The following is a 16,914-nucleotide window of genomic DNA, read 5'->3' as shown; positions in this document are numbered from 1 at the left end:
TGATAGTAATGTAGAAATAAATACTGTTGACAGGTGGTCAACGGTATTTAGTACAATAATTACACTGAAACAATTCGTATAGAATACAGAACCTATGAATAATATATATCTAGAGAATCTAACTTTAATGCAATAATATAATTGAACAAAAGAGATACATTAGTACGAGTAGTACGATCAACTTATATGTCTATTTTTAATAGTCTTAATGTTCGTGTATCGGTTCTGTATTCTATGGCCATTAATTATGCTTTATTTTTCAACTTTCTTTGACTACACACAAGTACACATTATATTTGCTTTTTTCTTGAACTTTATCTTGCCCATGTTCGATTCTTCTTATGTCGATGCATCCTCATTATTTCCGTATGGTTTCTGAAAATACAATAACAGTTTTTGTATTGTTTTCTAATACCTATGTTTGAAGTCGGTTTCCTATTTTTAAGAGAAGTGTTTTTTTCATGTAAGTACCGTCAAGTGGGGTAAATTAGAGCAGATGGGATACCTATCGACAATTATGTCAATAAACAGTTTTACGTTCCATCAAGAATTGAGAGGTTGCCTCAATTCCTCATGGAACCCATGATGTAAGCTAGACCTTTACACAAATATTCCTTAAACCTCGTTAAGCAAGTAGCTTCTTTACAAACATAACAAAGAAGACAAATCGTCTAGCGTGAAATACGCATCGTTAAAGAGTTATTTTCTGGTCCTGATCAGAAGTTCCACTTCTTCAAATAGCACTTTTTTGAATGGCAATGCCTGGTCTGTTGATGAAACTAAAAAACGCCTATAAGATTTGGGGAGTTCCCTTAATTCCTCGTGGTTTTGTCAAAAATAGGACCATCTTGGAACTATATACCCACTTTCAAACGATAACTAATTTTCAACATTGGTTCAGAAATGACGAAGATCTTACTTAACATATATACAAAAAAAAAGTTTTTGAAGTCGGTTAAAAAGTAGTATCTTTACAATACTTCCGTTCTTTTACTAAGAGGGATGACTACTACAATTTACTTACTAAGTAAGTACTTACTTACTATTAGTATCAGATTGGAGTCGACTCGAGAGTCGATAAAATGGGCGTCGCTACCCTTTCCGGGTGGGGGGGGATTTCACCGCATGAAAAAGAGACACATATAGTGAGTTCTTACTGTTCTACCAAACTACATATATAAAGTAGTCGTACTTTTTGAGTCAAATTAGTTTAATTCTAAAGGTGCGACGTAATGGCCTGAAGCCCGCTCTTTACATACCTAGTTATACTATTTGATGGATATTGGTGTCAATTTATAATACGTTTAATTATTCATTGTCTTCACCTAATTATCTTTACCTTTTCCCGACCGGTTTGGCCTAGTGGGTAGTGACCCTGCCTATGAAGCCGATGGTCCTGAGTTTGAATCGCGTAAGGGCATTTCTTTGTGTGATGAATACAGATATTTGTTCCTAAGGCATGCGTGTTTTCTATGTATATACGTAAATATATATTTATCTAAATAAGTATGTTTACCGTCGCCTAGTACCCATATAGTACCCCTAGCATAAGCTTTGATTAGTTTGGGGCCAATCTGTGTAAGATTGTCCCTACCTATTTATTTATTTATTACCTAACGTAACCTACATTAGGTAATGAAAGCATTTTATTTTTGTAAGGGTAACAGTTTTGTTGGGATATAAAATGGTTAATGATAAAAACTAATACTTTTACCAGCATTTTAACTTTATATTCATGTATTCGAAACCTATACATTTATGACAATAACTTTTGCAAGACGATAAGATTTTTTATTCACAATAACTTGTCCGTATTCGAAGTGTCTGGCTACCCGGCTGGCCGTGGCTGTGTACCCGGATTTTATACTCTGAAACTGGAACTAGTGACAGATAAGAGTCGATTGATGTTTTTTTTAAAGACACTTATACTTAAATAGAATTACTTACCTATGTTTAATTAAAAGAAAGACTACTTATACATAATAATCCTTACAGTTTTAACCTATTTAACCTACCTACCTACCTACTTTTAATAGTAGCAGTTCGGTTCACTTAGTAGAAATACCTGTTCTAAGAATAATGAAAAAGAAAGAAGAGTAATAAAAATAAAGAATCTGGAAGTCGTTGAGGTGTTCCGTTCTTCATCAGCAATTCTACTTCAATAAATGTCACTTTATTGAGTAAAAATGCTTGTAATATTGATGAAAATCCTAAAATGACTATATGTATGCCTATCCTATACAATATGAGAAGCTCGGTTTCTCGTAGAACCTATCATCAGAACTGGACCTTGACACAAATGTTCCTTAAAAGCCTTACATGCTATAAACGAAATAAAATAAAAAACACGCCTAAGGTAAAATACTTGTCGTTGAAGAGTTCCATTTTGCTCAATATCAGCAGTTTCACTTCATCAAATGTCACTTGTTCAAATAAAAAAAACTTGATATGTTGACGAAAATCCTCAATACCTCCCAATTGTGAATTCAAATCGATTTAAAATCCTCAATTCCTCATTGAATCCATCATCATAACTGGACCTTGACACAAATGTTTCCTAAGAACCTAGCTTGCTACAAACTTAACAAAGAATAAGAATCGCGCGCGTTGAAGAGTTCCGTTCTGGTCAATATCACTAACTCGTTTAAATAAAAATGCTTGATATGTTGACGAGAATCCAAACATTACTGTACTTATGTATTGTATGCCTATAAGATTTGAGGAATTTCTTCGATTTCTCATGGAACCCATCCTCAGAACTAGACCTTATGACACAAATGTCTTCAAGAACTTTACTTGCTACAAAATAAACAAATAAAACATATCGCGCGCGAATTGGCGAGTTCCATTTTGGCCAGCATCAGCTGTTGCATTTCGTCAAATGTCACTTTTTAATAAAAATGCTTGATATGTAAATAAAAATCCAGAAATTATAAGATGTCAGGAATTCCCTCGATTATTTATGAAACCCATCATCAGAACTGAACATTGATATAAATACACCTTAAGAACGTTACTCGCTACAAGCTTAATAAAGAATACAAAACGTGTGCGTTGAAAAGTTCCGTTCTGGATAACATCAGCAGTTCCACTTGATCAAATATAACTTTTTTTAAATAAAACACCTAGAGATATTGATGAAAAAAAAAACTATATGTATTTCTATAAGGTTTGAGGTGTCCATCATCAGACCTAGACACTAGACACTGGTGTCTAGCACAGATATTTCTTAAGAACTTTACTTTCTACAAACTTAAAAGTTCCGAGGAATTGTTCGGATTAATCTCTGCCGCCTCTTTCCGTCACCGCTTTACGCTACATCATTTATATCTTCACCTCTTAGATGGTTGGCAATCCTCAACTGTGCATTTCTCTAGAAACTTCCTGCCTCATACAGCTAAACTATGAAATGATCTGTCGCATGCGGTATTTCCGGCCCAATACGATCTTTAAAACTTTAAGGAAAGAGCGTATTCCTATCTTAAATGCCGGCACCGCACTTACAATCCCTATGGTGTAACAGATATTCATGGCCAGCGGTAATTGCTTACCATCAGTTGATTCGTCTGCTAGTTTGCCTCTTATATCACAACAAACAAAAAAAGAAAAAAATCTCACGCGTTGAAGAGTTCCGTTTTAGTCAACATCACTAGTTCCACTTCATCAAATGCCACTAATGTGAATAAAAAAAGCTAAAGATATTGATGACAATCCAAAATGACTATATGCCTATAAGAATTGAGGAGAATGAGGAGTTCCCTCGCTTTCTCATGAAACACATCATCAGAACTGTACTTCGACAAAAATGTTTCTTGAGAACCTTACTCGCTACAAACTTAACAACGAAGAAAAATTGCGCGCGTTGGAGTTCCGTTTTGGTCAACATCAGTGGTTCCACATCATCAAATATCACTTTTGTGAATAAAACTTAATAATATGTTGATGAAAATCCAATAAGTACTATATATATACCTATAACATTTAAGAAATTCCCTCGATTCTTCATGGGACCCATCATCAGACCTTTACCTTGACACGAATGTTCCTAAAAACCTTAGTACTTAAAACTTACTTGCTACAAACTTAACTAATAAAACAAATCGTGCGCGAGTTGGCGAGTTCCATTCTGGTCAACATCAGCTGTTACACTTAGTCAAATGACAATTTTTTAATAAAAATGCTTGATATGTAAATAAAATCCCAGAAATTATTACATGTATGCCTATAAGATTTTAGGAATTCCCTCGATTCTTCATGAAACCCATCATCAGAACTGTACTTTGACAAAAATGTTTCTTAAGAACCTTACTTGCTACAAACTTAACGAAGAAAAATTGCACGCGTTGGAGTTCCGTTCTGGTCAACATCAGTAGTTCCACATCATCAAATGTCACTTTTGTGAATAAAAGTTGATAATATGTTGATGAAAATCCAATAAGTACTACATATATGCCTATAGCATTTAAGAAATTCCCTCGATTCTTCATGGGACCCATCATCAGACCTTTACCTTGACACAAATGTTCCTAAAAACCTTAATACTTAAAACTTACTTGCTACAAACTTAACTAATAAAACAAATCGCGCGCGAGTTGGCGAGTTCCATTCTGGTCAACATCAGCTGTTACTTTTAGTCAAATGACACTTTTTTAATAATAATGCTTGATATGTAAATAAAATACCAGAAATTATTACATGTATGCCTAAAAGATTTTAGGAATTCCCTCGATTCTTCATGAAACCCATCATCAGAACTGGACATTGATGTATTAAGTACACCTTAAGAACCTTACTCACTACAAGCTTAATAAAGAATACAAAACGTGTGCGTTGAAAAGTTCCGTTCTGGAACACATCAGCAGTTCCACTTGATTAAATGTAGCTTTTTTTTAATAAAACGCCCAAAGATATTGATGTAAATCCAAAAAAAACTATATGTATTTCTATAAGGTTTGAGGTATCTATCAGACCTGGATCTAGACACAGATGTTTCTTAACAACCTTACTTTCTACAAACTTATCAGGACAAATCTATTACGGCGAGTGTTCCATCGAATTGCTCGGATTAATCCTTGCCGCCTCTTTTCGTCATCGCTCTACGCTACAACATTTTTATTTTCACCACTTAGATGGTTGGCAGTCCTCAACTGTGCATTTATCTAGAAACTTCCTGCCTCATACAGCTAAACTATGAAATGATCTGTCGCCTGCAGTATTTCCGGACCAATACGACATTTAAAACTTTAAGAAAACAGCGTATTCCAATCTTAAAGGCCAGCACTGAACTTACAACCCCTATGGTTTAGCAGGTGTCCATGGGCGGCGGTAATCGCTTACCATCAGGTGTGACGTCTGCTCGTTTGCCTCTTATATCATAAAAAAAAAAACAAAGAAGAAAAATCTCGCGCGTTCAAGAGTTCCGTTTTGGTCAACATCAGTAGTTCCACTTCATTAAATGCCACTAGTGGGAATGAAAAAGCTTAAGGTATTGATGAAAATCCAAAATGACTATATGCCTATAAGATTTGAGGTGTTCCCTTGCTTCCTCATGGAACCCATCGTCAGACCTTTACCTTGACACAAAGGTTCCTAAAAACCTTGGTACTTGAAACTTACTCGCTACAAACTTAACAAAGAAGACAAATCACGCGCGTGGAAGAGTTCCGTTTCTGATCAACATCAGCAGTTCCACTTCACCAAATGTACTTACTTACCACCCATTTATTTGAAACAGTACCTAGGTACTCCATTTTGATGCCGCCAGCTTGAAACTTCAATGGCCTCAGTGTCCGATGAACAACTTAAAAATGCTGAAAGTAATAACAATTATAATAAGTTGGGGGAGTAGCGACCTTACACACCCGAGTGCTCCTGGGGAGTTCTGTTGCCGGACATACAATAACAATAACAATAAATAAATATTATAGGGACATTCTTACACAAATTAACTGAGTCCCACGGCAAGCCGAGAAGGCTTGTTTTGTGGGTACTCATACAACGACATAATAATATATAATATACAAATACTTAAATACATAGAAAACATCCATGACTCAGGAACAAATATCTGTGCTCATCACACAAATAAATGCCCTTACCGGGATTCAAACCCAGGATCATCGACTTACTAGGCCAAACCGGTCGTGAAAAAAAGAGCAAAAAAAAAAGAAAAATATGTCAAAAGAAAATGTGATTTGGAAACCTTATTCGCCACTTAATATATATCTGGTTCACTATTGGGAGCGTGCACGACTGTCACGCAACCTAGTGTCCGCAAGTCTAGGGGAAAACGTCAATTCACTACATCTTATAAAACTACTCCAAAACTAAAAACTACTGAACGGATTTTCATACGACTTTCATCTATCAATAGAGTGATTCTTGAGGAAGGATAAAGTATATAGCTTGTTAAGGTTTTGTGTAAATTGTTTGAAATATAACGATGTTGTCGGAAAAAAACACGCTGGCTAGGAGCTTTAATCGAAAACGCTGCCTAATCCGTTTGAGCTATAACAACACAATGTATGGTGGGGTTGTTTCTCATTCATAGGTCTACCAAAAAGTCCGCGATGTGAAATGTCTATCTTTTAAGGATAACTTACTATATCCATTCTTAACTTCTAGAAAAAGATCACGTAATATGTGGCATTTGCAAAGCTATTTACATGGATACATTATTAACAATTATCAAAATAAATACGTTAGTTATATTAAGCATTTCATACAGCTTACAATGGTCCCTTACACCATACAATTTAAATGAATATTTCAGGAGTAATCGTAAATCAAAGTTTCATTTCGAGCCATTAATTGTACGAAATGTTAAAGACGCTATCCGCAGTTAGTTCAAATTTTTAACACCTTATGCGCTGGGATCGCTTTACTTACCCCCACCATGCACTTCGCACGGTCCCAATAATGCCTGCAATATTACCCGAGTACATTAAAATATGAATAAATTATCATAAATTCAAAAGATGGTCCCTATAACAGTTCATTTTTACATGGAAAAATGGCTTTCATGTAAAATGTTTGTCAGACATATTTTTGGAAGTATAGTACAATCATTAACTTAGAAATATAGGTTACATTTCACGAATAAAAATACGGTAACACATTTTTAATTATTTTTTTAACTTATCCTACGCAAAATAGAATTGGAGAAACTGACATATAGGGACTATCATTCGACACGACACGTATAGTAAAGTATGAATCCGCTCTAGGTCCCCTTACATAGACAGTGGGAAGTAAAATAATTCTTGTTCTGAAATCAATAAAATGTAAAATGATTAGGTAGGACAATCCAAACTTCTAAGGTCGCGTAGATCAGAAGTAGATATGAATTTGTTCGACAATACGATAGGAAACTTTTCAGCATTTACATTGGCGCATTTTTTTCTGGAATACTATCTAAATTGCACTTTGTATATATGCTACATTTTTTATATAATTTGGAGCCTTTATTTTCCATGGAGTCGAACGCTATATAGCAGCTATACGAGAAAAAATAATACTTTGATCTTACCTACCCCATGAATAGTGAAGATCAACAAGGAGCATACTCTCTGAGATCAATGGAATGGAGTGCCTTTCGATTGGAGAAAATTATAGCGTATTAGAAATATACTATTTTGTAATTACAATGTTGAATATTTTAAATTGCGTGTTTTGACAATTATTGTTGACAATATTACATTCAGAGTCATCTTGACATAACTTTAGAAATCCATAAACTAGTCTATACTTTTTAAAATGATGGAGTAAGACTGACGAGATTACCGCTATGTATAAATGTTTTACGTCAAGTAGAATTTTGCTTTAGAGCGACATCTGGCGTTGAGTAGAAAAGTTAAGGCGTAATTAACTACAATTAATTAACTCATTAAATGGTTTTATTTTGGTCCCTGCAACGATTTGACCCCAGTTATATTATACCAAAAATAGCTTATAAAAATACTTTTCACATGATATACATGGCATTTGTATACACTCTTATTTCGCTGTGTATCAAGTAATTTTTAGAATGACGATTTTTTAAAACTGTACATTGTGTCCCTTTAAATACTTTATCATTGGTGTTGATACAAAAAACATAAAGCATTTTTTATATTCTTTCGAATAAAATACGCTAAAACTTTTTATATCCCGCGTATAAGGAAATATAACTGCTTATATGCGCAACTTCTTTTTTTACATAGCTCGGTCCCTGCAAGTGGTCCAAGGTTGGTGCCATACAATAAAATAATACTACGATTAAGAGCTTTAAAACGACATATGTCTCAACAGTATACATCCATGGGACACTCCCCATACAAAAGTGCCCATTGTCCTTTAGTTCAGTGTCAGTAAAAATGTCTTCAACATAAAATTAACACGGTTCTGTTTTAGATATCATTTTCAGTAGGGATTACTAATTTGAAGTACTTAATAATTATGATCTTCAGGGGGCGAGTAATAGTGTCACTTCAGCTCTAAAATAAAATAAATTTTTATGTGCAGTACGAAATATAAATATGTATTAAGCTTGAAATTACTCCTTTCTGATAGAACAAAACACACATGCCACACGGATCCATTTATTCCGGCAATCAGCGTCGAATCTACTCGAACCTCTAGGGAAACATGTTTGTAGTACACTGTCCACGGATTTCCACAAGATCCCATATACTAGTCTAAGCAACAAGAACATACTACGCAAGACTGAGCAAATTACCTCGCGCTAAAGATCAAAGGAATGATAGTAGGTAGGGATCATGAATCAGTACCGTGAGTCGGCCTTGATTTGTTAGGCTGTAATTCATTTAGTACGTTGCGACGAAAAACGTCCTAAAGATCTAACGAGGCAATCCAACTAACTAGCAGAATTTGAAAGAGGGTGAAATTATCTATGTATTAACCTAAATGGAATTGTAGCTTTGTTAGCTAACTATCCAATCTTTGTCAGCGTAGACTTCAGACTTTTAAAATTCCACTAACTTCAAGACAAGAAACAAATAAAGATATTACTTTTAGTTAATGAACACGTAGTCTCGTGTACAACCTAAACGTATCCTAATTAATCCGTTTTATTAGCCCACGATGCAAAAAGAGGAGTGTTATAAATGTTTGACGCCTGTCGGCCCGATTCGAAGAATGATATACGATAACGATAAGTTCTGGTTTAGATAAGTTTTCATAAGTTCTGTCGTATAATTGACAGAAGCACCTCGATTCGGGCAACCAATGCATTGGTTGGTGTCACTTTGACGTTAGAAATATCGTAGATAGACCTTATTGGGATTTTGACATGTCCTTTACTTAACGATTTTTTAAAGATCTTTCTAAGATCTTAAACGTGTCTTAATCATTCTTCGAATCGGGCCATATGTCTGTCTGTCTGTGACATTGTAGCTCTCCAGCGGATGGACCGATTTCGATGCAGTTTATGTTACGTGAAAGCGAGTTTCCTTGTGGTGGTTCTTAGCTATGTTTGATAGAAATTGATCTAGCAGTTTAAAGAGTAATCAGCTCTTCCAAAATACTATAAGGTATTTTTGGCTAAAATGGATTGTTTTGGCATATAGTGTACGGTTTTGTTTTAATTTTATTTTATAGTTTATAATATATTTTAGGGTTCCCCAAAACGGAACCCCAATAGGATAACTCTTGCGACTGTCTGTCCGTCCGTCTGATTTATCTTCTCTAAAAATATTTATTTTTCATAATTTAGGATAAACAGTTTAACAGTTTTAAAATAATAGGCAAAAAAAAATTAAAACCCTCTACGCTATATCCCAAAACAGAAGTGATATTGTTCAAACTGCCGGATCGATGAAAATTACCGCAAGGAAACTCGCTTTCGGTTCATCACTTGGAGAGCTACGATGCCACAGACAGACGGATATTGGCGTCAAACTTTATAACAACCCTCTTTTTGCATCGGGGGTTAAACAATGGCCATTGGCTCCCCATATCTCCGAAACTAATGGGTCTAAAATTTTGAAAATAATATACAAGAAAACTAAAGAACAGAAAGAAAGAAAGAAATTCTTTACATAAAAAAAGCGGCCAAGTGCGAGTCGGACTCGCCCATGAAGGGTTCCGTACCATTTATGACGTATTAAAAAAAACTACTTACTAGATCTCGTTGAAACCAATTTTCGGTGGAAGTTTACATGGTAATGTATATCATATATTTTTTTTAGTTTTATCATTCTGTTATTTTAGAAGTTACAGGGGGGGGGGCACATTTTACCACTTTGTAAGTGTCTCTCGCGCAAACTATTCAGTTTAGAAAAAAAATATATTAGAAACCTCAATATAATTTTTGAAGACCTATCCACAGATACCCCACACGTATGGGTTTGATGAAAAAATAATTTTTGAGTTTCAATTCTAAGTATGGGGAACCCCCAAAATTTATTGTTATTTTTCTATTTTTGTGTGAAAATCTTAATGCGGTTCATAGAATACATCTACTTGTCAAGTTTGAACAGTATAGTTCTTATAGTTTCGGAAAAAAGTGGCTGTGACATAATCGGACAGACAGACGGACATGACGAATCTATAAGGGTTCCGTTTTATGCCATTTGGCTACGGAACCCTAAAAATGACAGAAAAAGAGATTAGAAGTCAAACATCAAGTGAGTCGGATTTAAGGACAAAAATGCGGTTAGGCTGTTTCAAGGACATAGCCGCAATGGTTTACGTGAAACGTGGTGTGGACAGCTATTGCGAATCCACGTAGGACCGAATGCCCGAAACTTCCCGAAGAGGCGTGCCTACCCGCGGCCATGTCGAAGGTCTAGCTGCGGGATGTTAGTGCTCAGCCAAAGTGTTGGAATTCTCCGAGCTTCCGGCTTTACGCGGAGCTCGGCCTTCGGACTTCGCATTTGGGTACTTTTACTATTATGTTGTATTTGATCTTTATATCTGAACTACTTTGCATCAGTTTTGTATATTTATTTTGGCATACAATAGCATCAAACAAGATCAGTCGTGAAATATCTGTGAAAAAATCCCACATTCAAATTTTTCACAACTTGTTATAATCGCACGTATTTCTTATTTTTTTCTATAATTCATAATTCATTCGGGTTTTTCAAGACGTTTAACGTACAAAAAAAAAATTTAAAATTGTGTGATGTACGGAACCCTTCAAACGCGAGTTCGACTCACAATTGGCCGATTTTTTACTTGTAATTGTTTTGGTACCATAAATTTTACTTTTGAATACATCACAAGCAAGGGTATCATCTTAATGGAATAACATCAAATTTCCTAACTGTAAAACGCATATCAGGGTTGATGTAATTACGCATAACAATTAAATGTAAAATTAATGAAAACGCAAAAACTATAAATTTTTACCATCGTATACATTTGGAATAACGTTACAAAGCATTAATAGTGATTTTAACACATTATGCATTGTGTAGGTAATTTGATTGTAATGCGTGTTAAAGTAACGAAAGGTACTTTAATTATGTTTTAAACCAGAATTTCAAATTTATAATAATAAAGACCCTCAAGAACCCCTAGAAGACTCCAAAGGTGTCCCAAAAGGTCGCAAGTTCGGGTTATTCCCACTAGTTACCACCAAGTGGTTACCAGTGGTAACTACTGGGTTTTTTCAAAGATCAAAGGTGGGATTTTTTTCCCAGTAGTTACCACCTAAATTTGGTTAGCATTCAATACTAATAAAAACAGTATAAATTTAGAGCACTTTAGTCAATAATTAATTAAAAATTGAATTAATTATAATTTAATTAGTTTAATTATAAGTCGATTACTGTTTCAGTAAACTGCCCTAAAAGTGATCAAAAATAGTCAGTCTTTGACTGATTTGTTTGTTCGTTCGTATAATTGTGGCGTTATTTATTGAAAGGGACCTTATTGTCAATGGCGCTTACGCCATTATCAACGATGCTCCTCTATAAATACAACACTGCGCTACGCAGAGCGGCGTAAGCGCCCTCGGCAAAAGATCCAGGTTTGATAGATAACTTCACGACTAATTCAATTAACAATAAAATTACTTAGATAAGTTTCATGCAAACGTTAATTTCTCTTTAATATTTTTTTGCACTTGCACCGGTTTTAATATTTTTGATCACTTTTAAGGCAGTTTATTAAAGTACTCTATATTTATATTATACTATTTCTATACTGTTTTATTGATATTGAACTCTAACAATATTTTGGTGTTATACTCAACTGGGAAATAAAAACCACTGGTAACAACTTGGTGGTAACTAGTGGGAATAACCCGCAAGTTCCAGTCTTGCCAGAGGTGGTGAATATTTCCATTATTCCTTCAGTATAAAAAAATGTAGTATCACTCGCAAACGTTTCTGCTTAATAAGAAATAGTCTAATGGAACGCGTCCGTCTACTGCCTAGTACCGTGGTAAAAAGCCATGTAATGTAAATGTATTTTGATTATGCAACTATGCATATTGAAAAAACAACTTGTGAAATTTTCTTACGCCATTATAAACACTGTAAAAGGCCCCATTCATATTTCTTGGTCTTCCAGGGAAGCTTATGCTAAACGTCTGGAATAAAAGTGGCGCGATTTTATAGCTCTTGATTGTCATCTAATTTGTACAAAGTTTATCAAATAAATTCTTACCGTTTGTTTTGTTACGGAGTTCAACTGCCGACCTCCAAGCCACCACGTGACCTTGGCCGGTGGCCTGGCTCCTGTGGACTTGCATGACAGCTCTGTCATTCTGCCGACTGACAGTGGATGCTCTCGAGACAAAATCTCCACTGTAAGTGGTCTTACTGCGAACAAAATGTTTCATTACTCGTATGTATGTAACGGTAATTTTATTATAGTGATACACGTTTTGTAATTGTGTTAACTTTGCCACCACAAATCAACTACTTATAGTCAAATTAACTATTTTTTTATGAAATACCATTTTTTGATTCCCAATTAGCCATCTTCTGCTTAATACCTATCCCCAAATATATCAAAAAATGATTTAGCTGCGTAATCATTTTGAAAATTACAACAATTGTTTTTTGTTACCTATCATGTTTTTCATTTCTTTTGACATTTTACTTGTTTTGTTAATGTTATTATACATGATTACATCTCACCAGCATTAATAAGTCCAAGTGAAAGTGATAAGTAATAAAATAATTTAAGGCCAACGTGAAAAAGACCGACTATAAAACTTATAGAACCCTCGCATACAGAGTCAAAAAAGAAAAGCTTCACTCCTTATGCTCTACCGACCTTCTGTAAGTGGAGTACCATTTCATTTTTTTTTTCATTTATTCATAAGCAATTTGTACATCGCATTTGAAATTATACATTAAAATAGTCTAACATAAACACAATAAAATATAATACACACACATAATACACGTTAATTTGCTAATTGATAACCAAAATAATTTACTAATAAAAAAAAAATATAATAAAACATAGAAAATAAAAAATATGAGAATTACGGAATAATTATATTATCCATAGTGTAATTCTATCATCATGTCAATAATTCTAATTAAAGTGTGCATAATGTAAATTCAATAAATAATTCTAATTAGTAGGCTGACATTCTTCCACTGAGTAAAAACACTTACTTAGCAAATAGGTCTTAAGCTTGGTTTAAACCTGTTTACATTGACAATCATCTTCAATTCAACCGGTAATCTATTAAAGAGAATAATGGCCTGATAGCTTGATGAGTGCTTAACTACTTTAAGCTTAGCCGTGATAGTTTGTGGCAAGTCTTTTCTCCTAGTAGCTAGACGGAGTTCTCTATTTTTTGGTGTTTCTATATTTAAAATAGACTTAACTAGAACTGTTAGTCCCACTTAAATATACACACACTGGGAACAGTGAAAATTTCATATTCCAAGAAATAGCTCTTACAGCAGTTCATTTTTCCAATTTAGGTTTTCGTCTATATAAGCACCAAGAAACTTAACTGATTCCACTTGGTGGATAGTAGTTCCATTTGAAAAAATGGTTAACACTTATTTATTTCTGGCAGTGGATCTGAAAAACACAACATTGGTTTTCTTACAGTTTAATAATAAATTATTAACACTGAACCAAGCATTAAAATGTATTAAAGCTTCATTAACTCTGTCATTTAATATTGACTTTCCGCTGATATTATTGGATTTGTGTCATCAGCAAAAGCTATAAGCTGAGACTTGGAAGATTATTCATTATAAAAGTATCTAAATCATTTATAAAAAATATTTTTAAAAAATAGGACCTAATATGGATCCTTGTGGAACTCCTCTTATTAGTTTAGCCATACTAGAACTGTGAACCCTCTCCTCATTGTCTGATATCTTCTTAATTTGTATAAATTATTTTCTGTTATTTAAATAGGATTGAAAAAGTGACAACGTCCTATCTCTAATTTCATAATTTTCCAGCTTGGCAAAAGCTGAGTTTAAATCTAAAAACAAACCCGCCACTTTCCTACATTGGTTTAGCTGACCCACTATGACTCCAATCAAGGTTGTGATTGATTGAGGTTGGTTGTGATTCTAGACAAAGGTGCATTCTCACTGCACTTACTTGCCCCACTAGTCGTCCCCCACCATATTTTCATAGAGAACGTAGATTTAGAATAAAACACAAATTTCTCCAGGATGGTACACATTTTACATGATGACTGCATTTCCTCGAGGTCCCCAAATGTCAAACGTGTGGGCATGAAAAAGGGACATTTAATTTATTACACATACCAAATTTCAGGACTGATCCAGAGGTTTGTCCTATTCCGATTGTGCAATAGCAATTCTTACTAACTTAAAAGATTTATATGCATGCCAAGTTTCGTGCTTTCTGTCGGATAGGACCAAAAAGTTAATGCGCGTGTGCATGACTAATATCTCACAGGAGTACCTCAATAAACTTGACCGTCTCATTAATAATGGCATAAGTTTTATATTCGGCCTTCGTAAATACGACCATGTTTCTTTCTATCGACGTCAGCTCAATTGGCTTTCCATCCGTCGTCGAAGGTCCTTTAGAATCCTGAGTATATTATTTTCCATCTTGTTCGAGCCTTCTACACCAGGATATCTTAAATGTAAATTCACTTTTATCGGCCCCCGTCTAGGCTGTGAACTGCGTTCCTCCCGCTCACTCAAACTGTCCATTCCTTCTCACCATACTGGTTTTATGTCCAACTTCTTCGCCGTTGAGGCAATCCGTCTCTCGAATTCCCTCCCTCTTTCGATTCGACAAGCCCCAAGCAAACCTGTTTTTAAGCAACTACTCCGCAAGCATCATCTGTCAGAAGAATTTAAATAATGTTCTCCATCTTGTTTGTATAAGCATGTAGTAATTTGTATTAGTTTATCTTTTGTATATCATATAAGTAATAGTATTTGATTATAGTTTTGTAGGTTTATTTTTATTATGTTTAAATGTATGTATAATATTTTGTTTTTCGGTTAAATAATTTATGAATATATTTTGCACCAACATATATGTCTCTGTTTGACCCAATGGTTGACTGGTAGAGAATGCCTTTTGGCATTAAGTCCGCCATTTGTACATTTTTCTTTCTTTGTGCAATAAAAAAAAAGAAGCCACACTTATTTGGTTATACTGGATACGCACGACGGAATCCATCTATTGAATGATAGGTGGAGCGGCAATGCTGGCATTCAACCTACTGTTGACCTCTGTTTACATCTATTACAGAATTGAAACTGCTTTCAATATGCAAGGACATCACGTTAGGTTTAGGCTGAGCAATTTTTATTTCCTCAATTTCATTGTATGGAATGTGCAAGAAAGTTGTATAATGTAAATATACAATTCCTACTTAGATAAATTATCAATACGTCAAAAACTATTAGTAAACAGTTTTCGCTTAATGTGACAAAAAACATCAGACTTGAAGGTATGTTATAATTATAAAACAGCTTTCCCATGGACTATTTAATAGTATTCACAAAAGAATTTAGAAAGTTACAAAACTGTTGCGAGGGTGGAAAAATATGTATGAAACGATTTATATGTTAGTGCGAGGTGTGTGTAGTAGTCTACACACTACAGGCGTGTTAAGATCGTAAAAAGTGATTTCTGCCAAATCCTAAAAATATTTACGTAGAGGGCTGGTATGGTTAACGTTGATGAGATAAGTTTGGTTTTATTAAATTTGGGACGATGCTTGCTGATACGCTGATGTTATAATAGTACATTACGAAACAAGTGCGAAAAATAGAAAATTAAAAACGAGTGGCGATAAATTAAAACACGACCGAGAGTTGTAGGATACACGTGTGAATAGGTAATTCGCAACTCGTGTCGATTTAAAACACTCCCTTCGGTTGTGTTTTAATTAATAACCAGTTGCGAATTTCCTAATTTCTGCACTTGTATCGTAAATAACTATTACAGTACCTATGGTACTACTTTCCGTGCATATATCGAAACTTTAAAGAGCCACATGTAAGTTAACATGTTGTACTGTACGATACACGTGCGAATATGAAAAATATTAATAGGCTGAACACTTGACGATTTCATTCCGATGTTTGATGAAGAAGTTAACTAAGAGTTTTAGCAGAGTGAAACCGAATCTTATTTTATATGAAAGGTAACTTCAGTTCTACATCCTTTAAACTCGCAGCACGTATCATCTTAAAGTAAACACAATTTCGCCATGCGGGTTTACCACTACCCAATACTGCGACTTATTCAAGGAAGGTCATTGCCTTCTATAATGAAATCCGACAAAATTCGCCGATACAACCTAGTACGAAATCAAGTTAAGCACTATCGAATTGTAATGACTAATGAGTTTAAATGTAAGAAAAGAGGTATGTTTGAATTTTGTTCATTGTAATGATCAGATACCTACGTTTATCCCCTAAAATAAGTTGAGATCCTATCCTGGGTTTACAAATACAAACCACGAAAAACATTTTCATGTAATAT

General features: G+C 34.5%; 1 protein-coding gene across 3 annotated transcripts in view; it reads right to left on the bottom strand.

Moving 5' to 3' along the window:
- Positions 1-16,914, bottom strand: part of LOC133517124 (hemicentin-2-like) — a 217,322-nt gene that overhangs the window by 46,734 nt on the left and 153,674 nt on the right. For all 3 annotated transcript variants that reach the window (XM_061850284.1, XM_061850283.1, XM_061850285.1), the window contains exon 7: positions 12,616-12,770. In XM_061850284.1, coding sequence (XP_061706268.1) covers positions 12,616-12,770 — 155 coding nt within the window. The remainder of the gene's footprint in view (positions 1-12,615; positions 12,771-16,914) is intronic.

Source organism: Cydia pomonella, chromosome 4, assembly GCF_033807575.1.
Source record: "Cydia pomonella isolate Wapato2018A chromosome 4, ilCydPomo1, whole genome shotgun sequence".
In the NCBI taxonomy this organism is placed as follows: Eukaryota; Metazoa; Arthropoda; class Insecta; order Lepidoptera; family Tortricidae; genus Cydia; species Cydia pomonella.
Note: the sequence above shows the minus strand (reverse complement) of the source record. Positions and strands in the feature narration are given on the sequence as shown.